The sequence below is a fragment of the Ranitomeya imitator genome, chromosome 1 (assembly GCF_032444005.1).
Source record: "Ranitomeya imitator isolate aRanImi1 chromosome 1, aRanImi1.pri, whole genome shotgun sequence".
NCBI lineage: Eukaryota > Metazoa > Chordata > Amphibia > Anura > Dendrobatidae > Ranitomeya > Ranitomeya imitator.
Genome location: NC_091282.1, coordinates 734,418,135 through 734,443,910, shown reverse-complemented (window position 1 = coordinate 734,443,910; position 25,776 = coordinate 734,418,135). Strand labels below are relative to the sequence as shown.

At 40.8% G+C, this 25,776-nt stretch overlaps 1 protein-coding gene across 1 annotated transcript in view; it reads right to left on the bottom strand.

Moving 5' to 3' along the window:
* Positions 1-6,967: 6,967 nt before the first annotated feature.
* The window catches only part of PPM1A (protein phosphatase, Mg2+/Mn2+ dependent 1A), a 113,369-nt gene continuing 94,560 nt past the window's right edge, over positions 6,968-25,776 (bottom strand). The window contains exons 5-6 of the mRNA XM_069733574.1: positions 8,695-8,752; positions 6,968-7,932 (exon numbers count right to left, since the gene is read on the bottom strand). Of these exons, the coding sequence (XP_069589675.1) occupies positions 7,903-7,932; positions 8,695-8,752 (88 nt within the window). The 3' untranslated portion in view covers positions 6,968-7,902. The remainder of the gene's footprint in view (positions 7,933-8,694; positions 8,753-25,776) is intronic.

Genomic DNA, 25,776 nt, shown 5'->3' with positions numbered 1-25,776 from the left:
GAGGACTACTGAGACCTTTCCAGTTTTCAACAGGCTGCTCCTGCAAGCTACTTTCATCACCCAATTTTATGTGAACTTGTGAATCCTCCTCACAGTTGCTGTTTTTTTGCCCATTGTCTTGGCTCATATTTTCACTGCTTTCGGTTTTCTTTATGGGAACTGAGGAAAGTCTCATTTTGCCTTCCATAAATTCAAGGTGACGAAATACAAATCGGTCGGTTCTAATAGGGAGACATTCATGTTTAAAGAGTCCATTTTTTATGTTCTTAAATTCAGCCTCAACATTTGCAGAACTTGCTGTCATGTTCACACTTTTAAAGTGTGGAACCATTATGGCTGTCCAAAGTGGAAGGTAACATGCCATTCTTAAAAGATTTGGAACAAGTTCTGGAAGGAAATGTAAATTGTCTCGGTCACCATGATTTGCTGCAAGCATCTTACTCCTTTCACAAATTTCTGTTGCCCATATTTTCAGGTCTGTTTGGCATGGTTGAATTGGCTCATCCTCTTGTTCTTTCATCTCTACTCCATAGTCATCTTCAGTGACAGTGGGTAAAACACGTCCCTCTGCAATCAGTCTCTTCAGTTGAACTTTGCTAGTCTCTGATAAAACTGGTGTGCCTCTGTCATCATTCCCTTCTGATTCACTAAAAGCAACAACTGAAATTGAATGAATGAGTTCTCTCGCATCATCAAGTGATGTAGACTGTAGAAGTTGTGCCATTGCTCTGAGATAGAATTCCCTTACTCTGTTTCCAGCTTGCCTCAGACATTCCCATCGGCTAATAAGCTTGATACAGTGCGCAACATCAATTCTAATAAAGCATGGTGGTAGTTTTGATGCAACATTCCTGGTCAACACTCCAAAGCACTGATTTATATATGTCTTCAAGTCGGGGTAAGGAGTGAAAGCCTTAACTAGAGCTCCAAGCAAAGCGAGGGAGAAATCACAAACTGCTTCCTTTGGAACAGTAGCACCTGCTTGTTTCCATTCTGTCAGCCATTGCGCTATAGAATTAATAGTATGGCTCTCAGAAAGCATCTGCACTACTGGGATATGATCTCCACTCGAACACAAAACCCCTTGGTACAAAAAGATGTGTCCAGAAATGCCAACAGGTCTTTTTAGTTTTCTCACTACTGAACCTGTTGCATCAAAACTTACATAGGAACCCAAGTTCTTTGACTTTATTTGGTACACTTGCATCTGAGACGGGGTCCAGTAATGGCAAAAATTTTTATCTAGACCAATGTTGTGTATGCTTCCAGTCTGAGGAACACTGTATTTCAGGAGATGTAATGAAAGAATTGGGTCCTTGTGCATTAACTCTCTTTCGCCAATCTCTTGCTTGGCTTTTCTTAACGTTGCTAGATTTGGTAGATGGCTAGGCTCAGGGTCACCAACATCCATAACTTTATAAGCCTCAGCTGCTCGCCATACATGTGCTTGTTTTCGTCCTTCCCAGAGTTCTTTTGACAACCTTTTTCTTAAATCTCCTGATAATTTACGTTTTGATTTTCCTGTGTGGAGACTGTCATCAATATTGCAGATCATACACTTAAGCACTACTGGCTTAGCAATCTCTGGTATTTCTTCAACTTTTATGGATAGTTGTGCATCACACTCTGTGCAGCACCCTGTTATATCTATGTAGTTAGATACAACATTTGGATAAACCTTTGCCCTCCTGAATTTAAGTGTGCACGATGACTTGATATTTTTCCAGATCTCCTCATTCAATATGCGAGTCCATGTACCAGGTTTTAAGATTGTGTATTCTCTTTTATCAGCATACATAGATTTGTCATTGTAAATTACTTTTTCAGGCCAAATTTTGATCCAGCTCTGAAAAGAAAGACTGAACTCAAACTGAATGTCATAGCACTGAACTGATGAATGACTCTCTGTTCCTTCTGAGCTCTCACTGTTGGAAGGTTGTTTTGGGATATTTGTAACATCTTTGTACAGACCAAGGGCTTCCCATACATTGTGCCGATTTGTCTTTACAAACGTGTAAAGGTTTTTTGGTGAAATTTTGTTATTTAATTTTTGACACAAGTCTACCCATACTTTTTCTGAGGGGAATGCTATTGCCTGTCCTGTAATAATTTTTTCATGTGAAGAACAGATGACATTTATAATGTCATCATAGTCACAGGCTGGCTTCCTGGGCATCTGATCAAAACAAAAAATGTTTTTTTTAGTTTTACATGCAGTGTATTATATGGAAAATAATTGATTACATAATTTTTAATAGTTAAGATACAGTGGTCCCTCAACATACAATGGTAATTAGTTCCAGGTGAATCATCGTATGTTAAAACCATACTGGAGCAGCAGGTGATGCTGCATTCAACAGAGTCCTTCATATGTTGAAATGATCGTATGTTGGGGCCATTGTATGTGTTGAGGGATCACTGTACTGAGATTAAATAATCCTATTCTTAGCACGCTCACTTCTCTCTACTTTTACAAATGAAAAGTGTATTGTGTATCTCTGCCTCTCCCATAGTAATAAATGGTGGGGGCGTGCCTGCCACAGCAAAGCCCTGTGGTTGGCAGTCACTCTGCACACAGCGGTGATTGCTCCATGCAGGGGAGCACTGAGATTGCAGGGGGCCCAGTGGTCAGTACCAAACCCAACCCCTCCCCCCCCTGGGGGTGGGATAGGGGATAAGTTTTGCAGCAGAGTACTCTTTTAATGGGCTAAAGCATTAGGGTACCGTCACACAGTGCAATTTTGATCGCTACGACGGCACGATTCGTGACGTTCGAGCGATATAGGTACGATATCGTAGTGTGTGACACGCTCCTGCGATCAGGGACCCTGCTGAGAATCGTACGTCGTAGCGGATCGTTTGAAACTTTCTTTCGTCGTCTAGTGTCCCGCTGTGGCGGCATGATCGCATGGTGTAACATATATCGTATACGATGTGCGCATAGTAACCAACGGCTTCTACATCGCACATACGTCATGAAATTATCGCTCCAGCGTCGTACATTGCAAAGTGTGACAGCAGTCTACGACGCTGGAGCGATATTGTTACGATGCTGGAGCGTCACGAATCGTGCCGTCGTAGCGATCAAAATTGCACTGTGTGACGGTACCCTTACTGTAATTACAAACAACTTGTTGTGTTGGAGAACTACAACCCCCCAGCATACCCGGACAGCCTTTGACTGTCCGGTCATGCTGGGAGTTGTAGTTTTGCAACACCTGCAGGCACCCTGCTTGGGAAATACTGTTGTAGACAGATAAAAGTACAACTCCATGATTGAACTAAAGTTTCTTTGCTCAGGTAATAGCTTTGCAGAAATCTACCAAGACAGTTTAGCACATTTTCAGTTCAAATAAGTAAGTACACATGATTTACCCTGGGAGTCTCTCAGCTAGTAGTCAAATTGTTAGGCATACATTTGCTTAGGCCTTTCCCCAAGTTACAGTGTGTGGGGGAGGGGCATCACAAGCAGGAAATCAAAATGAAGTATGGGGTCTAGTAAGGAACAATTTATACATTTTTTTTTTATTATAAAATTGCTATGGCTAGCCGGTGTTTTTCATTTCTTTTTATCTCCCTTTATCCATATATCAGTTACAGTGATTTGAGGCACAAACTCAGTGCGAGATTTCAAAAACCAAAGCAGCACAAACCAGCACAAACGCAGCACAAACGAATGGTGTATTCATTTTTAAAATTTAAGAACATGGGGTGGAAAGTGGGCGGAGTTTCAGCAAATTGAGCGCACAATATCTCGGAAACCAAAGCGGTGCAAACGTTTATTTTTGCAGCACAAACCAGCACAAACGCAGCACAAACGAATGGTGTATTCATTTTTAAAATTTAAGAACATGGGGTGGAAAGTGGGCGGAGTTTCAGCAAATTGAGCGCACAATATCTCGGAAACCAAAGCGGTGCAAACGTTTATTTTTGCAGCACAAACCAGCACAAATGCAGGACAAACGAATGGTGTATTCATTTTTAAAATTTAAGAACATGGGGTGGAAAGTGGGTGGAGCTTCATAAAAATATAACGCGCAATATCTCTGGAACCAAAGCGGCACAAACGTTCATTTTTGCGGCACAAACCAGCACAAACGCAGCACAAACGAATGGTGTATTTTTATTCATCTTTTGAGAACATGGGGTGCCAACTTCACACAGGTTAGATGGATTGATCGCAGGGATGTCACTTGTTCAGCTGCTTGCAGAAGTTTCAACACAGTGTTTTATCGGCATGAGATTATCAATCACTACAGGACTAGGTGTCCCATGCAAGCCAGTCCAGCTGAGTGTAACCCTGCCCCCACCACCGATTGGCAGCTTAATGACTTTGTACAAAGGAAACTGCCAACCAGGGTTGTGGATGTGGTTATACACAGCTCAGCATTCTGAGCTCTCCTACATATGTAGCAGAGAAAGCTGGGATTCTATCAAAATTGCACCAAGCAGTCTAGTTAGTGACATCGCTGGAATCAAGATCTCTGCCTATACATCATGGTACTCTCATATTACATAGAAAAAAAAGACTTGCTGGCTGATTTCCTTTAAAGGAGGTTGTCCACTAATGGACAACCCCGGATTAATCTTTCCAGGGCCTCAGAGAAAATAATCTACTCTCCTCCCACAGCAGCACCTTCCAGAGATGCTGGCGCTGCTCATCTTGGCAGGTCACGTTATTTTTTTGTGTAACATTATCGCCACAGCCAATCAGCTACTGTCAATAGGCTGCAAGCTTTACTATTTTGTCAAAGCGGACATCTGCTCTGATAGAACATTAATGAGACAGGATCGAAGCATATGTGAATGCCATGTGACCCACCAGGAAGAGCAGTGCCAACATTGCAATTGAAAAGCAGACTTTCTGGGACCCTGTAGTGATTAGGCACAGTTTGTCCAATAGTGGACAACCCCTGCAAGTATATATCGATCATGCAAATTGCCAGTGACTTGTTGGATGTTGTGCCCTTTGATGAGGAAATGTAATTGGATACTTTTAAAGCACAAAATAAAAATGGCACTAGTTCATGAATCTAGGAAAAAATAATTTACTAGTGAAATCAAACATTATTCAGAGCTGTTATCCTTGTGATCACATGCACATAAATCACTAAAAGTAAAATTATGGTTACAACAGCATTTTTCACTGTACAACAAAGGAACAATTTGCAGTCTTTATTCAAAAATTAAATATAAGAACTGTCTGGTGAACCCTGCAAAAAACACATTTTTAATACATGTGTCTGTTCTTCATTCATGCTTGCAGAACGAAACAAAATGGAAAATCAGACAAGTTTCAGCACCTCTATGATGGGGTAAGGATGTCAATACAGAAACATTGTTACAAAAACTAAAAATTCAGATAAAAAATATAGAGGAGCAATGCAAAGCCACAACTACAGGGAAATAAATTCCTTGACTTATCTAGGCAACCAATTTACCGTACATGTTGCATCTGCAGAAATACACTGGTGGTTGTGGAGCTAGACCGCTTCCCAGTATCATAAATGAGCCTTTACATGGTTATGGCTGCAATGACCATACTTTGCAATATTTCTTAAAAAAGGCAGTCCAATACCCATGAGGACGATCAGATGACAACCTAGTGCAAAACAAGTGGTCATCGACTTGAAGCCTGATTCCAAAGCACCTTATTAGGTCTATCAGTGACAACACTGTCTAAAAAGATGTCAAGTGTCACTATACCATTAATAATAATGTAATCCATTCATACCATGGCCACATGGGTTCTGAGTGACCCATGCAATCTAGAAAAAGTTTTGTTTTCTCTGCGCTCTAACGTAAAAAGTTAAGGGCAAAAACAAAAATAAATCCAAATATCAGAAACCTTGTACGAACATAAGGTGCACAAATCTGCAGCTCCATTTCTTGATTTATGTGGGCTAAGTTTGCTTGCCTTATTGGGTGGTACAAAAGCAGTAATTAGACATCAACATGCTGCATCTCATCACAAATGCTCTAGCTTTCCTTATCAAGAGAGCTGGTTAGGTGAAAAGTAAGGGTACCGTCACACTATAACATTTCGATCGCTACGACGGTACGATTCGTGACGTTCCAGCGATATCGTTACGATATCGCTGTGTCTGACACGCAGCAGCGATCAGGGATCCTGCTGAGAATCGTACGTCGTAGCAGATCGTTTAGAACTTTCTTTCATCGCTGGATCTCCCGCTGTCATCGCTAGATCGGTGTGTGTGACACCGATCTAGAGATCTAGCGATGCGATCCAGCGATGCGTTCGCTTGTAACCAGGGTAAACATCGGGTAACTAAGCGCAGGACCGCGCTTAGTTACCCGATGTTTACCCTGGTTACAAGCGTTAAACTAAAAAAAAAAAAACAGCACATACTTACATTCTGGTGTCCGTCAGGTCCCTTGCCGTCTGCTTCCCGCACTGTGACTGCCGGCCGTAAAGTGAAAGCAGAGCACAGCGGCTGTGCTTTCACTTTCACTTTACGGCCGGCAGTCACTGAGTGCGGGAAGCAGACTGCAAGGGACCTGACGGACACCAGAATGTAAGTATGTGCTGTTTTTTTTTTTTTAGTTTAACGCCTGTAACCAGGGTAAACATCGGGTAACTAAGCGCGGTCCTGCGCTTAGTTACCCGATGTTTACCCTGGTTACCCAGGGACCTCGGCATCGTTGGTCGCTGGAGAGCTGTCTGTGTGACAGCTCCCCAGCGACCACACTACGATTTACCTACGATCACGGCCAGGTCATATCGCTGGTCGTGATCGTAGGTAAATCGTATAGTGTGACGGTACCCTAAGGTCAGTACTTAATTATTTTTTACCACAGGTAGAGCTCAGGACAAAAACATTGTTGCTTGAAACACCCTTAACATATAGAAAAGCTGCAAAATGTACATTCTTTTATTTTTTGCTATATTATGAACTTATTTTTTCTCCTCGATATGAATAGCACACGAGACATTACTCGTTAATGATTGTGTTTGTCAAATCAAGCTTTATTGATAAAATGGAATTCAAAACTCTTGTAGCAGCAACAGACCCAGCCAGTGTAGTTATTTATAATTAAAAAAAAAAAAAAAAAAAAAATCAACACACACAACTGATTACTTGTTAATGGATCTGAATGTTTAAATCTTGGGTACATATTTGTTCATAAAAGACTGCCATTTCAGTCACATTTTTAATATCAAAAAGGAGGAACAATCCTTATAATCAAAAAGGCCCGAGTCGGGGGGGGGGAGGGGGTTTGGGTCGGAGAAAAAAAAAAAAATAAAAATCAGAAGCTGTCAGAATGGAAGGCTGATCTTCATCCTGAAAAATACTGTACACTAAAGTTACAAGTCTATAAACAATCTCAAAGGGGACACCCAGCTGGTTATGTTGCTGCTTTTTTTTTCTCTTCTCTTCCCTCGCTCTTTTTTACCCAATCTAAAACCACCACATGAACATAGAGGGTTAGATAACTGGTTGCATCACATAACAAGCTAGACCTCCTGTAACTTTTAGAGAAATTTGCAGTCCATAATTAAATATGACAAATTTTGTACAAGGACAATTGCACTTTACAAAAAAAAAAAAAAATCATACAACAAAATTTGCTGGAGTCTGATTTACAACATGTATTGTCTGAAAGTACATTAACAGAAAATTCTAATTTTTTTTTACAAAACAAAAAAAAATTATATATGTGTAGAGAAAGAAAGGATATTCAGAACACAGTACAATATTCGGGTTTATTTGTACTGATGGGAGTTTTATTTTTCACCAAGCTCACCCACATCATATTCCCTTCTTAAAATTGGGGGGAGGGGGGAAATAAAGGTTAAGGATGGACGCTAAGAAGGATCACTGAGGTTGGGCTGTATGTTCATTGAGGATGAATGTAAACTCCATTGCTAAACGGATACATTTACCACATGTCATCAGCTGATGCAGAATCCTTGAGATGAAAAAGGGGAGGAAAAAAAAAAAAAAATACGGTTAGAAAATTATTTTAGAAGTTTAAAAGCAGTTTTATCTAAAACATTTAATGCCTATGTTCACCCTCACAAGCAATTTTCTTGATCTAAACTTTTGTCTACAGCACCTGTTAACACAAACTCTGCAGCTCATCAACTACTACAGGACAGATAGCAATTACTGTATATATTTGTAGTCTGTTACCTTGTAGAGTAGCTGTAGAAAGTTGGACATTTTGATCAAGCTTTAATGTGCAAAAAGTCTGGTTTAAAATTGCACCAAAAAGAACAAACACACACATGGACTTATGACTTGCACCATATTTTTCAAGTTTTATACACTACCTTGTCTGACAAGTGAGCATGGCTTTTAAGAGGGGTATGGTTTAGGATGTGACACCTCGTGTAGTTTAGTCTAAGGTCAAACAGTTCAATGTTGACATTTTGGACTCCCTTGCCTTTACTGAAGACAATGGCTTAGTCAGGAGCACATCTGAAGCAGAGGACTTCGATGGGAGACCCAGACTGGAGTCATGAAAAAAAAAAGCCCAATTCTACTTTGCAAGCTCACTTTATGTATAGTAGCACTGAGATCCAAGATGCCATCTCCTGTTTAGTTATGTACAGTTGGTGCACATTACACAAATTCATTGCACATCAATCCACTGGAAAGTTGTTTGTGCATAGGACAATTTTTCACAACTTGATGGGAAAAAAAAAAAAAGATTAATTCATATACTTACAGTGTCATCATTTCTATAGGGGTTCAGCTTGTTGTACACAGCTTCAATCACACTCCGCCTAAACCAAATGGTGAAAAATTAATAACCACAAAAATACTGAAAACATTGAAGACTCCTTATATAAGGGAGGTTAGTTCATCAAGAATGCAGTAATTTAAGGAGTAACTAAACTTGTGTTCATAATTATCCTCCCAGTATTGCAAACTTCTGAATGTTTGGAAGATCCTCAATAATCAGAACCTCCCACTCCCGTCTCCAAGACTTTACACGTGCTGCGCCGATTCTTTGGAATTCACTACCTAGGTTAATACGATTAATCCCCAATCCCCACAGTTTTAAGCGTACCCTAAAAACTCATTTGTTCAGACTGGCCTACCGCCTCAATGCATTAACCTAACGATCCCTGTGTGGCCTATTTATTAAAAAAAAAAAAAAAAAGTTCCTCGCATCATGTTCTCATACACTTTATTAAGTATTAGCCCTCTGTGTCTGTACTGCTACATACTTAGGCAGATAACTGGTTCATGCAGCTTTACATGAACACCTGAGCCTTACACTATGGCTGGTCTGAATAACTAAAGCAATTGTTACCATCCACCTCTCGTGTCTCCCCTTTTCCTCATAGTTTGTAAGCTTGCGAGCAGGGCCCTCACGCCTCCTGGTATCTGTATTGAACTATATTTCTGTTATGCTGTAATGTCTATTGTCTGTACAATTCCCGTCTATAATTTGTAAAGCGCTGCGGAATATGTTGGCGCTATATAAATAAAAATTATTATTATTATTATTATTATACTTCATTTTGTTATTTTGCTTGCATAAACACCATGCTGAAAGTGATGTTTTAACTGTCTTGTTCATGCTCCGGTAGAACATACATACAAAATGTTCTGTGTGAACTTCTCCGCTTCAATCCACAATGCTTTCTGAGCAAAGTATTTCATTTCTATAGCTTCCCATGAATGGGTGTCTCAGTTGAGACCCTGTCCTGCTCTGCCCTTATTCACATTAGTTTGACACATGGTAAGGTGTAAACACTAAAGACAGGTTAGGGCAGTGTTTCTCAACTCCGGTCCTCAAGACCCCACAACAGGTCATGTTTTCAGGATTTCCTTAGTATTGCACAGGTGATAATTTCATCACCTGCTCAAGCATTAATTCCATCGCTTGTGCAATACTAAGGAAATCCTGAAAACATGACCTGTTGTGGGGTCTTGAGGACTGGAGTTGATAAACACTGGGTTAGGGTACACCTTGTCGTGGTGGGATGGCTTTTATGGTTTGCTGATCAAAATTGCATTAGCCAAGTACCCTGTTATTTACATGCTCTACTACCACTTGCTCTAGGGGTAGAAGCCGAAGCAAAACATGCGCTGAGGTTTAGCTGCATCCCACCACCAGGTTGTATAAAGGATTACTATGTATTTAAATATGGTCCACAACTAGGATTATGGCTGATATTGCATACATCCGCAGTGGCCAGATGTTACAGATTAGATGTTACACTATGTTTTCCGAGACTCCCCTGGCAAACGGTTTTGTGGTGCGTCTTTCCAAACCGCAGTATGTCAATTTATGTTGCAGAGACGCTCAGCCTCCGCAGCGTAAATTACCCATAGAGTATCACTACAAGCGGTAAAACCGCATTCTCTTTATAGTCACATGCATATTAAGGACATTAATTACTACGCATGTGAAGTAATTTAAATAATGTCTTACCTTGTGACACAGCCGAAACTTCGCATCCACTGCCGTTCTCGCGATGTGCTGAGCTGACCGCGAGAACTGCCAAACTGCCTAGCACGTGACAGCTGGGGATATCTCCAGTCACTTGCCCAGTTCTCATGGTCAGCTGATCGAGAGACCTGCAGTGCAGGTGACTGCCGCAGACCAAAGAATACCAGGCTGCAGCTGTCCGTTTTCCTTGGCTGGTTAACAAATATAGGGCTATGTGCACACGATGCGGATTTTGCTGCAGTTCAATGTAAACGTATGGGGGGAAAAAAAAACAGCTGTGCACATGCTGCGGAAAAAACCACGCGGAAACGCAGCGGTTTACAATCCGCAGCATGTCACTCTGTGAGTTTTCCGCAGCGGATTTACAACTGCCCTTATGGAAAACCACAGTTGTAAATCTGCAGTGGAAACCGCGGTAAATCCCCAGCGGTTTTCCACTGCGGATTTATCAAATCTGCTGGAATCCGCTGCGGAAAAATCCGCAGTGGACCCAGACTACGTGTGCACATAGCCTTAGGGGGATCCCACGCGTTTTTTTTTTTTTTTTGGAAGGGATTCCACTATTTTTGCAAACAATCCAAGATTAAACATTACTCTATCACAGCAAACTCTTGATAGATGCTTTTGAAGACTATTATACAGATGTGGATGCAGGAACAGGTGCAGGGATAGAGAAAATGGTGAGGCGACAAGAACATAACATTTTGATCCTCATAGGATCTTATTCAAATAGTAGCTGTTGGCAAAGTTCACTGAACGGTGTAAAGGATATCCTGCTTCCAAAAGGACACCTGGGTCCTGGGTAGGTCCGCCACACCTGCGCCTTGGATTGCAGGCTGCAACAGCAACTATATGAATAAGTCTTCACAAGCATCTATAAAGAGTGTGCGGTGACTGAACATTACTCTATACGGGGATTGCCATCCCACTTCACCAGCACCTTGGATTTCAGCAAGAGTGCTCGCCACACTACCCATCTAACCATCCAAGGTAAGAAGACTGCTGCGGCCCGGTATTATTAGGCTGGTAAGTTTCATGGATATTGGCTCCTTAGTAGCCTGAAATACCAGTCCCAGTAGTCTGCTTTACTCTGGCTGGTTAACAAATATAGAGGGCCCCCACTCCATTTTTTTATTTATTATTTATTAAAGAGGGGGCTCCCGTGCTTTACTCCATTTCCTGTGTTGTGAATGTCCGGATGTGTCAAAAGATTCACTATTATGTAAATTAGTTCACATGCGTAGTAAGCTGCGTTCCTGCACTTAATACGCAAGTGATTAGGAAGATATTGCAGTTTTAGAGCATCTAATGATAGTGAATGAGTAATTTATGCAGCGGAGACTGAGCGTCTCCACTACATAGACATGCTGCGGTCTGGAAAGACGCTTGGCATGTCAGTCTCCGCGGGTGATCCGCGGGCGTCGGTGCACGCATAGTGGGCATGGGATTTCTTGAAATCCCATCCACTATGCTGTAACATCGGGCCGCTAAGGGTTGGACGCAGCATTTACTGACCATGGAAACATACCCCAATACTTCTGCAAACAGGAAATCACTTATTTTTCCCTTCCCAGAAGCCAACTTTCAATTCGCTTTATTTCAAGTGACAAAAAACCCACACATGCAATGGAAAAAACACATCAAGAAGGCATGCGGAAAAAACACAAAAAATGCAGGTGACCTGCCAGTGACCTTAGATGCAGATTTCATCTGCGTCAAATCCTGAGCAGATACTGAGCCATTCCTGACCTTGGGAACATACCCTTACAGTCCCATCCAGCCTACCCCAAGTAATTTAGTAGGAATTTAGAATTTTTTCTTTTTATACTACTGCCCTATTAAATATTTTTGATGGGAATTGTTAATTATGTCTTACATGTCATCAGTTTTAACCCGTTAAGGACCAAGCCATTTTGTAGATGACCAGGACTTAATTTTGAAGTCTTACCACTGTCACTTTATGTAGTTATAACTCTGGAACACTTCAAAGGTTCCCACCGAGTCTGAAACGTCTTTTTCCTGACATTGTACTTTATGATCGTGGTAAAATGTCTTCAAAATTTCGTGTTTGTTAAAAAAAAAATGTTAATTTTGCAAAAATTTTGAAAATTTCACAATTTTTAAACTTGTAATTTTTATGCCCCTAAATCAGAGCGTCATGTTACACAAAGTAAGTAATAACATTTTCCACATGTCTACTTCACATCTGCACAATTTTTTAAATTATTTTTTTTGCTAGAAAGTTATAAGGGTTAAAAGTTGACCAGCGATTTCTCATTGTTACAACAAAATTTACAAAACCATTTTTTAAGGACCACATCACATCTGAAGTGACTTTGGGGGCCTGTATGACAGAAAATACCCAAAAGTGACACCATTCTAAAAATTGCACACCTGTGTTTAAAACCACATTCAAGAAGTTTATTAAACCTTCAGGTGCTTCACAAGAATTGAAGCAATGTGGAAGGAAAAAAAAAACTTTTTCCCCAAAAATTTTACTTCGGACACAGTTTTTTTTTTATTCTCTCAAGGGTATCAGGAGAAAATGAACCACAATATTTGCTGTGCCATTTCTCCTGAGTACACAGTTACCCCATGTGTGGAGGAAGACCCCTCTTTTGGCGCACGGCAGGGCTTGGAAGAGAATGAGCATGTTTTGAACACAAAATCGTCTGGAATCATGAGCGGACGCCATGTCGCATTTGGAGAGCCCCTGATGTGCTTAACCCCCAAGGGTGGTTTGAACATTAACGACCGGGCCAATTTTTACAATTCTGACCACTGTCCCTTTATGAGGTTATAACTCTGGAACGCTTTAACGGATCCCGGTTATTCTGACATTGTTTTCTCGTGACATATTGTACTTCATGTTAGTGGTAACAGGTCATTCCATGTCAAGTGAACCAATGATTTTTACCTCTACATTTTTAATTCTTTTGAGATTTTGTTATTTGGTAATAGTGTCAGAGAATGTAAAATGTGAAGGGAAAAAAAAAATTCGAGATTTTTATTTATTTTTTACTGATTTTCAAAGTTCAGAAAAAGTGCGAATTTCGGCTTTGCCTGCCTTAACATTTCTCCTCATAACTCAGGCTAGAAAAAAAGGTAGAGAAACAAAATAAACACCAGTCTACCCAGAACTGTACAGGCTTTGACCAGATATGTCAAAAGAGTATCTTTATTAATATTTTACCCATGCGAATGCAAAAGTTTAAAACGCATTTCTGAAAAAAACGTTTAATTTAGAAATTTCAAAAACTGCACAAGTACCTGCTATGCTCCTAGCCACATCTGAACCAAAACTCAAGTTGGGATCATGATGAGATCATATTTTAAAAAATTAAACTATACAGTGTCAATTCCAAAATCTGGAATTCAGATCTGTTCAGGATGTGGTCTAGAAGTGTGGGGTCTTGATTTACCAAATAATCCATGATTTTTTAGATATTACTGCATTTTTTATTATGTTAAATCGGACATTTTCTGCAAGAAATCCGCAAGAAAATCGCATGCGTTTTAGCCGCGATTTTGCCACGTTTTTTTCCCGACAAACAATAGTCTCTACACAGGCATCAAGGGAGTCTGTGTGCTACAATATTGGTGAGTGTGTTTAAAGTTTGAGTAAACTTATATTAATAGTTTAATACTTTTCTTATTAAGGGCTAATACACACACAGCACTATTCTGAGTGATCATCGTTCAGAAAAATGCCCCCCATTGATTTCAATGGGGTTAAACATGCAGTGTTTTTTGAAACACTGAGTAAATCACTGCTTGCACTACTTTTTGATCTGCAATAAAACACATCACCATTTATATAAAAAGCTGCCATCGTTTTCACTAGCGATTAAAAAGACTAATGCAGATATGGTGAAAACTCGGTAGGAAAGTGTGCCAAAACCGCAGCGTTTATCCGCAGACAGAAAAAGCTATGTGTGCATTAGCCCTATACTCAATTTATAGTAACAGTTAGATCTCAAGTGTACTGTAAATGTTTATTACCCATCTTCCTTACATAATATTAACTATTTTTCTCACAGCAATGGCTGCTACTTCTCAAAGAACAGCATTTTATAATATACGGTATGCTGTTGCAATCCTTTTGAAAAAAAAAACTGGACACAAGCGAAAATCTTAGGCCGATACAAGATTGGATGTTTCATATAAATCCATCAATCAATGCAGGCATGAAAGTTTGTGACAGTTGTAGAAAGCAACTTGTAAAAGAGAAAAATTCTCTGCAGGCAGAAAATTTGGAAGAACCTGTAACTTCCAACACAGAGGATTTTAAAAATCCTGATTTGACAGTAGAGTATTTGAATAAATCACTTTCTAACATTGAAGAATCACCCATTACAAAAAAAATGAATCCATTATCCAGGTTATTGCCAAAAAATTTTTTGAAAAAGTTACAAAAAAATTGACCCTTGAGCTGGCAGGTGAAACGGGAGAAGGTGAAGGAAAAAATGACACCGATTCAGAAATCATTCTGCGGCTGAAAGATAAATTTAAATCCACCCACGGCAGAAGTGAACAGTTCATGATACTGACTACACTACCGAAGAGTTGGACATGCAAAAGAATAGAAAATGAATTTAACGTTAGCAATAGAATGGCTAGAAAAGCCAAATCTCTAGTTGAACAAAAAGGTTTCATGTCTTGTCCTGATCCTAAACCAGGCAAAACATTAGATGAAGCTATAGTGGGTAAAGTGAAAGATTTTTACAATAGTGATGAAGTGAGCCGAATTATGCCTAGCAAGAAAGATTGTGTCTATAAAAGTGAACGGTAAGAAAACTCCTGTCCAGAAGAGGCTGGTTCTTAGCAATTTGAAAGAAACCTATGAACTTTTTAAAGAAAAAAAATTTCACTTCTGTCAAAATAGGATTTTTCAAAATTTGCTGACCTGCGACCGAAGAATTGTGTCCTGGCTGGTGGTAGTGGTACACACTCAGTATGCGTATGTACAATACACCATAACACTAAGCTCATAATTGAAGGGGTAAGCTGAAAGATATTCAGATTGGCGAGTCCAACCTTGGCGATTACAAAGTATGTCTGTCTCAAATATTGTGTCCAGAAAAGAGTTGGAGTTGTTACCTCAAAATTTGCAAAAAATGTCCTTCAGTATTGGCTCTCAAAGAAAAAAATATTACATTATTTTGAAGAGGCTATGGTAGATAATATAACTTCTAAACAGTGGATATCTGTTGACAGATGTACTTTTGACACAATTTTTAAAAGTGCAGAACTTTTTGTAGAATGTTTTTGTGAACAGCTGATAGTCCTTAAGAAACACTCATTTATAGCTCGCCAACAGTGACTATTACAATCACCTCAAAGAAAGCATGAAACAGAACGAGGCAGTAATAAGCTTAGACTTTTCAGAGAACTATTCCTTTGTTGTTCAGGATGAGGCAGGCATTTCACTGGAACAATGAACTGCACCCTTTTGCGATCTATTACAATGAGAATGGAGAAATAAAGTATAAAAGTGTAGTTATGATATATGAGTGCTTACTTCATGATTCAATAGCTGTTCATTTGTTCCAAAAAAAATTGATTTCAGTGATAAAAACAGACATCCTACCAAGTTTGAGCAAGGTCTACTACTTCTCGGATGGCTCTTCTGTACAGTATAAAAACAGGAAAAACTTTATAACTGTATGCCATCACAAGAAAGACTTTGGAGTGGAAGCTGAATGGCACTTTTTTGCCACTGCTCATGGCAAAGGTGTATGTGATGGTTTAGGAGGCACCGTGAAACGCCTTGCAGCCCGGGCTAGCCTCCAGAGGCCATATTCAGACCAAATCTTAACACCCATGCAACTTTTCAAATGGAGTGAGAAAACTATTCTTAACATCTAGTTCATGTATTGTGCAAACCAGGCCTACGAAAAGGAGAAGAGTTTGTTAAAGCATTGGTTACAGGAAGCAGAACGCATCAAAGGGACTCAGCAATACCGCACTGTCATCCCATGTAGTGAAACAGAAATAAAAACAAGGATTTTTTCATTCAGCAAAGACAGTGAAGTGGATGAAGTGGCAGAAGGCAGCACAAGATTGGCAATGGATGACATAACTGGTTATGTGACCTGTGAATATGAGGCACTGGTGGCTGGCTACTGTACTCTCCAAAAATTGTGAAAATGAAGAAGCAGAAATGACTTTTTTGCATCCTTCTGGCCCAGCGCCATCCTTTGTGTATCCAAGAAAACCAGACATTTTAAAAGTTAACAAAAATCAGATATTAACTCAGGTGGAGCCCAACTCCATGACCGGCCGCACATACATTCTGACAGAAAAGGAAATGGCCATTGCTAGTAAGCGCTTATAGACCAGATTACATTTCACCCACTAGAAGGGACAAATTGATGATAAAAGGCCAGTGTAAAAATGAACTATTGTTTCATTAGTTCATATTTTATAGAACGAGGATTTAACTACTGTACTATTCTTCTTAAACACTTCATAAAAGACATGTTTAAGTGATGAATTGTTACATGTATAAATAGGTGGTAAAAATATTGGTTCTTTTAATCTTCTTTTTAACATAATTAGGATGAGACCACTTAGAAACTCACACTTGAGGATATGATCACCTTTTTTCTTTGTTCAATGTATTCAGGATGAAAACGCTGAGCAAGTTGTGTTATGATGATTAAGGCTGTGTGCACACGTTGCCTTTTTTTCGCGTTTCCCCCCGATAAAAACGCTATAAAACTGCAAAAAAACGCATACAATAAGCATCCCATCATTTAGAATGAATTTTGCATGTTTTGTGCACATGATGCGTTTTTTTCCGCGAAAAAACCGCAGCATGTTCATTAATTTTGCGTTTTTTTTTGTGGATTTCCCACTACAAAATGCATTGGGAAGTGTCCGGAAAAACCGCGGCAAAAACGCATGCGGTTTTCTTGCGAATTTCTTGCAGAAAATGTCCGTTTTTTCTGCGAGAAATCCTGAACGTGTGCACATAGCCTAAGATGGATTTATTCTGGCACTTCGGGATTTGTTTGTGTTTCTTTATTGTTACATATAAATGTTGAGTTCAATACATTGTATTTTGAAAAGAAAAAAGGAATAAACTCACACAAACATAAAATCAGATGATTCAAGGCTTAAAGGGAAGGTGCCATCAAAAAAAAAAATTTTTTTCAGAAATTGTAAAAATGTAAAGAATTAATGATTACATTTTCTTAAAAAATATTATCATTTGTTTATAATTTAGTAAAATATGAAAAATTATTTGAAAAGTTTTGGAATTTCCACTTTTCAACACTAGGGGGAGCAGCTGCTGAAATTTCAGAAAAACCTAGTGTACAAATAGCTCACATTACTGCACTGCAGTAATTATGGGCGGAGTCTACTGACGTGTGTGATGTCACTCCTCTCCTCCCCTCCTGGGTGTTTGCTAAGGGATTAGAGAGGATGATATTCAGGAACCCAGTGAGCAGCCATTTTGTTGGTGACTGCAGAGTATGGCTGCCGTCACACTAGCAGTATTTGGTCAGTATTTTACCTCAGTATTTGTAAGCCAAAACCAGGAGTGGAACAAATAGAGGAAAAGTATAATAGAAACATATGCACCACGTCTGCATTTATCACCCACTCCTGGTTTTGGCTTATAAATACTGATGTAAAATACTGACCAAATAATGATAGTGTGAAGGCAGCCTTATACTGACAAGTAGACAGTCACCGAGGATGGCAGGCAGCAAGGATTCTGGGAGATATGTGGTGGAGGAAGCAGGGTGACAGCAGCACAGAGTATTTCAGGAGAGCAGTGTGCAGGTCTATGGGGGGGCCCCCTGTTTGGTGCGCGGAGCAGCCAGGGATTGTACATAGAGCGCTGTCTTTTATACACATGGATGGACCGTCTGCTTCACAGAAATCCAGGAAACATTTCTGTGGATTGATGGCCTGTTCTGATCCAGACTTTGCATGCAGACCCCATTCCCCTCCTCAGATCCTGTCTTCTCCATCCTGTCCTAGCAATGTGTGAAAGCGAGGTGACAGGCGAAGAACGGGGTGACGCTGGGAAGGAAATGTAGCCATATAGTAACGATAAAAATGAGACCCCTCTCTTCAGCTGCCTCACCAGCCTTCCCCTGACTACACCTAACTGGAGGTCACGCTGCCCCCTCTATTACCCCAGACCCGCGTGCAGGTGCTCAGCCAGAACCACCATAGAATGGGTCCGCTTTCTGAAGATAATACTGCCATAGTGTTCTCACATAATACCGCCATATAGATCACACACAATACTATCAAATAGATCACACAATACTGTCATACAGTTCTCACATAATATCACCATATAGATCACACATAATACCGCCAGTGTTCTCACATACCGCCATATAGATCACACATAATACCGCCAGTGTTCTCACATACCGCCATATAGATCACACATAATACCGCCAGTGTTCTCACATACCACCATATGCTTCTCACATAATACCGCCATATAGATCACCCATAATGCCGCCACATAGATCTCACATGTATTGTAAATAAAGAATCGGCCAGAATAAAGTCCTTTATTAATCTTTTTTATACCATACCGAACGCATAATCCTCGACTCCCTCATCTCCCACAACAAAAATAATAAACCACAATGGGGAAAGACACGCAGGGGGGAGAGGAGTGCATAGGAGAGGATTAGATACTGACTGCTAAGCCGTGTATCTAATCCTGTCCTGTGTGATAGTGTGCTGCGCCGTGTATCTAATCCTATCTTGTGTGATACTGTACACAGGACAGGATTAGCTACACAAGACTAGATTAGCTACACAGGACAGAGGTAGCAGTGGTAGATGGTATATAGAGGCAGGCAGCAGTGGTAGATGGTATATAGAGGCAGGCAGCAGTGGTAGATGGTATACAGAGGCAGGTAGCGGTGCTATAAAGAGGCAGGTAGCGGTGCTATACAGAGGCAGGTAGCGGTGCTATACAGAGGCAGGTAGCGGTGCTATACAGAGGCAGGTAGCGGTGCTATACAGAGGCAGGTAGCGGTGCTATACAGAGGCAGGTAGCGGTGCTATACAGAGGCAGGTAGCGGTGCTATACAGAGGCAGGTAGCGGTGCTATACAGAGGCAGGTAGCGGTGGTATACAGAGGCAGGTAGCGGTGGTATACAGAGGCAGGTAGCGGTGGTATACAGAGGCAGGTAGCGGTGGTATACAGAGGCAGGTAGCGGTGGTATACAGAGGCAGGTAGCGGTGGTATACAGAGGCAGGTAGCGGTGGTATACAGAGGCAGGTAGCGGTGGTATACAGAGGCAGGTAGCGGTGGTATACAGAGGCAGGTAGCGGTGGTATACAGAGGCAGGTAGCGGTGGTATACAGAGGCAGGTAGCGGTGGTATACAGAGGCAGGTAGCGGTGGTATACAGAGGCAGGTAGCGGTGGTATATAGGGGCAGGTAGCAGTGGTATATAGGGGCAGGTAGCAGTGGTATATAGGGACAGGTAGCAGTGGTAGATGCATAAGAAAATAAAAACTCTGTACTTACCTTCAGTCCTCTCCCAGGAAGTGCTGAATCATGTTCAGGGCAGAGCAGTGTGACGATCTCCCTGCTCTGCTCTGAACAGGTCAGCAGTGAGCAGTGATTGCAGCCTGTGCTGTAATACTAAGTACAGGCTGCAATCACAGCTCCTGGCTGCAGATACTCACCCCGAACCTCTCTTCCCAGCAGCAGCTTCTCCCTGGCAGCTCCTGCTATGATCGCACACACTGAACTGTGTGTGCGATGACAGAGGAAAAAAACTAAATGGCCGCGATCTCCTCTCACAGCTGTGACGTAGCAGCCCAGTGGGCGTGCCCAAGTCACAGCTGAGAGGCAGGAGGAGCGGTCGGAGCCCGACTGTTGGCTCCTATGCCCATGGCTGCCGTAAGTGAGGTGTGCAAGTGTCGTGCCCAGACACTTACACCCACACTAATGAAAATGGCGGCCTCCAGTGGCAAAAGTAAAAATGAATAAATAAAAAAGTATTAAAGTACTACATTTACATTTGTATTAAAAGTAATTGATTATATAATCAATAATTATTAATACAAAAACTAAAATCACGGCACCCTCCCTTTAAGAAAAAAAAAATACAAATTTGATAGGTCCCAAGTTGAATCCCTGTACAAATATAAACAAGAACACAAGTAACTAACATGCATTTTTTCACCATTTTAAAACACTTTTTCACAACTGCGCATCAAAATAATTAATTTGATTTCTCAAAAACAAAATGTTAAGAAACAGTCTTGTGACATATCAAATGAAAGCCGTTACCGTTCTGAGAAAAATGATGCCTTTCCCACCTTTGTATCTTAATTTTAACCCAAGATATGATAAATATAAAGCCATACCAGGCCAAAATTCGCTCTTTTTCGCAACTTTAGAAGTCTGTAAAAAATTATCTGATGAAGAAAAAAAAATTCAAAACTTTTAATTTGTAATTAACTAAAGTTGTACCTTACTTCATAAAAACTAAAAATAGAAAAATCTATAAAGACGTCAGGTAAAAAAAATATTCATTTTTGGATCACTTGATATGGAATGACCCTAACATTTCCTCGATATTACTTGCGTCTGTGAAAAAAAAAAACGGAGATTTGGTGAAAAGTTTTAAAATTTCGCAATTTTCCAACTTTGAATTTTCATGCCCATAAATCAAAGAGATATGCCGCACAAAAGTCTTAATAAATAACATTTCCCACATGTTTTCTTTACATCAGCACAATTTTGGCACCAAAATTTTTTTTTGTTGGGAAGTTTTAACGGTTAAAAGTTGAACAGCAATTTCTCATTTTTACAACACCATTTTTTTTTTTTATTTTTTTTTTTTAGGGACCACATCACATTTGAAGTCACTTTGAGGGGTCTATATGATGGAAAATGCCCAAAAGTAACAATTCTAAAAACTGCACCCCTCAAGGTGCACAAAACCACATTCAAGAAGTTTATTAACCCTTCAGGTGCTTCACAAGAATTTTTGGAATGTTTGTGAAAAAAGTTAATATTTTTTTTTTTTTTAAACAATTTACTTCATATCCAATTTGTTTTATTTTACCAAGGGTAACAAACAAATTGCACAACAACTTTTGGGGTCCAATTTCTCCTGAGTATGCCGATACCCAATATATGGGGGTAAACCACTGTTTTGTGGCATGGCAGAGCTTGGAAGGGAAGGAGCGCCGTTTGACTTTTCAATGCAAAATTGGCTGGAATTGAGATAAAACGCCATGTCATGTTAGGCTACTTTCACACTAGCGTCGTACGACGCACAACGCAATGCGTTGTGGCGACGTACCGACGCATGCTGTGAAAGCGCAGCACAACGGGGGCAGCGGATGCAATTTTACAACGCATCCGCTGCCCATTGTGAGCTCCGGCCGCGCATGCGCAGTCGGAAATGGCGGACACAACGCACCAAAAAACGTTACATGCAACGTTTTTTGGTGCCGACGATCCGCCACAACACGACGCAACTGTCGCACGACGGTTGCGACATGTGGCAATGAGTCGCAAATACAAGCCTATTGAGAAAAAATGCATCCTGCAAACAACTTTGCAGGATGCGTTTTTTTTCTGCAAAACGACGCATTGCGACGTGTCGTACGACGCTAGTGTGAAAGTAGCCTTAGGAGAGCCCCTGATGTGCCTTAACGTTGAACCCCCCCCCACAAGTGACACCATTTCGGAAAGTAGATCCCCTAAGGAATTTATCCAGATGTGTGGTGAGCACTTTGACTCCCAAAGTGCTTCACAGAAGTTTATAATGCAGAGCCGTAAAAATAAAATCTTTTTTTCACTAAAATTATCTTTTGCCCCCAATTTGTGTTTATTTTCCCAAGGGTAACAGAAGAAATTGGACCCCAAATGTTATTGTGCAATTTGTTTTGAATATGCTGATACCCAATATATGGGGGTAAACCACTGTTTTGGGGCATGGTATAGCTCAGAAGGGAAGGAGCGCCGTTTGACTTTTCAATGCAAAATTGGCTGGAATTGAGCAAGGACGCCATGTCGCTTTTGGAGAGCCCCTGATGTGCCTAAACAGTGTTAACACCCCATAAGTGACCCCATCTTGGAAACTAGACCCCCCCCCCCAAGGAACTTATCTAGATGTGTTGTAAGAACGTTGAACCCCCAAGTGTTTCACTACAAGTTATAACACAAAGCCGTGAAAATAAAAAATCTTGTTTTTTTTCCACAAAAATGATTTTTACCTCCAGTTTTGTATTTTCCCAAGGGTAACAGGAGAAATTGGACCCCAAAAGTTGTTGTCCAATTTATCCTGAGTAAGTCGATACCCCATATGTGGGGAAGGGGGAAAAAAATCACTGTTTGGGCGCATGGCAGAGCTCGGAAGGGAAGGAGCACAGTTTGGAATGCAGACTTAGATGGAATGGTCTGCGGGCGTCACATTGCATTTGCAGAGCCCCTGATGTACCTGAACAGTAGAAACCCCCCATAAGTGACCCCATATTGGAAACTAGACCCCCCAAGGAACTTATCTAGATGTGTTATGAGAACTTTGAACCCTTAAGTGATTCACTACAGTTTATGACGCAGGGCCGCACTTAGTAACCCGATATTTATCCTGGTTACCATTGTAAAAGTTAAAAAACAAAACAAAAGTACATACTCACATTCCGATGTCTGTCACGTCCCCCGCCGTCAGCTTCCCGCACTGACTGTCAGTGCGGGCCGTAAAGCAGAGCACAGCGGTGACGTCACCGCTGTGCTCTGCTTTACGGCTGGCGCTGAGCGTCAGTGCAGGGAAGCGGACGGCGGGGGACGTGACAGACATCGGAATGTGATATACCAAAATAGCTGGCGCACTACACTGTATAAGCATAAATCCAATAGACAGCGGGGGTGCAAAAATAAGTGGCTGACATCAATATGACTCAAACAGGAGAAAAGAAGCCACTAAAGAAGATTCTGCACACCACCCATAATTAGTATAAAAAAACGAACAACTTTATTGGTGACACAATAGTTAAAAACAATTAAAATACAAAAGATACCAAAACAACTCCCCCATCTGACCCCGTTCAAAGATATATAGATAAATAATGGCTGCACAAATGACAGACATACCGCATGCTACACATAAATAACAATATTGCGCCGCAGAAGCACATCAAGGTATAAATATAAATGCTGAAGCCAACAGAAACCACACAACCCCAAAATAGGGGCAGGGGAAAAAAAAGGACAAAACCTTAAAAAAAAGTGCCCGCATCAAAGCAGGGGATCTGACCTCGGACGTACTATCCCGTCCGAGGTCAGAAAGGGGTTAATAAGGGCATACAGGTAATAGAAATGTTAGACTAGCCCTACCTGTAGCCCTCTAACGGTCTTGTTGTTCGGAAATTATCTCTTCCAGGCTCCGAGGCGTGCGGTGCCTGGAAGAAATCCCTGCCTCCTGTCTTTATTTTATTATTAGCCCCCTCCCATGAACGTCATTTATGGAGCCGGAATCGCACGCCTGCGCCCTGCACTCCCTCATAAATCCCCCTCCATTCTATGAGCACTGCATTCAAGGATGGTATGCACGACGATAACAAGCTCTCCTCACTTCCTCCCTGCACAGTCATCGCAAGAAACTGTGTGTACATAGCGATGACTATGCAAGGAGGAAGTGGGGAGAGCAGCTGATCGGCGCACACGCCGATGGTCACTGTAGCGGAAGTCGCCGATGACTGCGCAGAAGATCTCTTAATGCAGTGCCCATAGAAGGGAGGAAAAAGGTAAGTATGGTGGAGAGAGAGTGCAAGACACAGGCACAGGCTTCCAATGTCAAAACTGACGTGCATAGGAGGGGAGTAATGTTATAATGAAGACAGGAGGCAGGGATTTATTCAAGGCATCGCACACCTCAAACCCTGGGAGAAATCAGTATACAGAAAGAATGTAAACATTCCTCGACACCTAGACCATTAATTAGTCCTACCTGTATGCCTCTAACATTTCTATTACCTGTATGCCCATACTAGTAGGTCATATTCATCCTGAGGGTGGGGGGTAATTCCCATTTAAGTAAAGAAAAATTAAAATGCAGAAAAGAATTACTGCATTATGTACTTTAAGATGTGCAGCCATGTCTTTTATTAGGAGACATTAAGACAAAAATATTACAAGATTTTTTAAAAGTTGTGTGTAGCTTAACCCCTTCATGACCCAGCCTATTTTGACCTTAATGACCTGGCCGTTTTTTGCAATTCTGACCAGTGTCCCTTTATGAGGTAATAACTCAGGAACGCTTCAACGTATCCTAGCGGTTCTGAGATTGTTTTTTCGTGACATATTGGGCTTCATGTTAGTGGTAAATTTAGGTCAATAAATTATGCGTTTATTTGTGATAAAAACGGAAATTTGGCGAAAATTTTGAAAATTTCGCAATTTTCACATTTTGAATTTTTATTCTGTTAAACCAGAGAGTTATGTGACACAAAATAGTTAATAAATAACATTTCCCACATGTATACTTTACATCAGCACAATTTTGGAAACAATTTTTTTTTTGCTAGGAAGTTATAAGGGTTAAAATTTGACAAGCGATTTCTCATTTTTACAACGAAATTTACAAAACCATTTTTTTTTAGGGACCACCTCACATTTGAAGTCAGTTTACGGGGTCCATATGGCTGAAAATTCCCAAAAGTGACACCATTTTAAAAACTGCACCCCTCAAGGTGCACAAAACCACATTCAAGAAGTTTATTAACCCTTCAGGTGCTTCACAGCAGCAGAAGCAACATGGAAAGAAAAAATGAACATTTAACTTTTTAGTCACAAAAATTATCTTTTAGCAACAATTTTTTTGATTTCACAATGGTAAAAGGAGAAACTGAACCACGAAAGTTGTTGTCCAATTTGTCCTGAGTACGCTGATACCTCATATGTGGGGGTAAACCACTGTTTAGGCACATGCTGGGGTTCGGAAGTGAAGTAGTGACGTTTTGAAATGCAGACTTTGATGGAATGCTCTGCGGGCGTCACGTTGCGTTTGCAGAGCCCTTGATGTGGCTAAACAGTAGAAACCCCCCACAAGTGACCCCATTTTGGAAACTAGACCCCGAAAGGAACTTATCTAGATGTGTGGTGAGCACTTTGAACCCCCAAGTGCTTCACAAATTGATCCGTAAAAATGAAAAAGTACTTTTTTTCACAAAAAAATTATTTTCGCCTCAATTTTTTCATTTTCACATGGGCAATAGGATAAAATGGATCCTAAAATTTGTTGGGCAATTTCTCCCGAGTACGACGATACCTCATATGTGGGGGTAAACCACTGTTTGGGCACACGGCTCGGAAGGGAAGGAGCGCCATTTG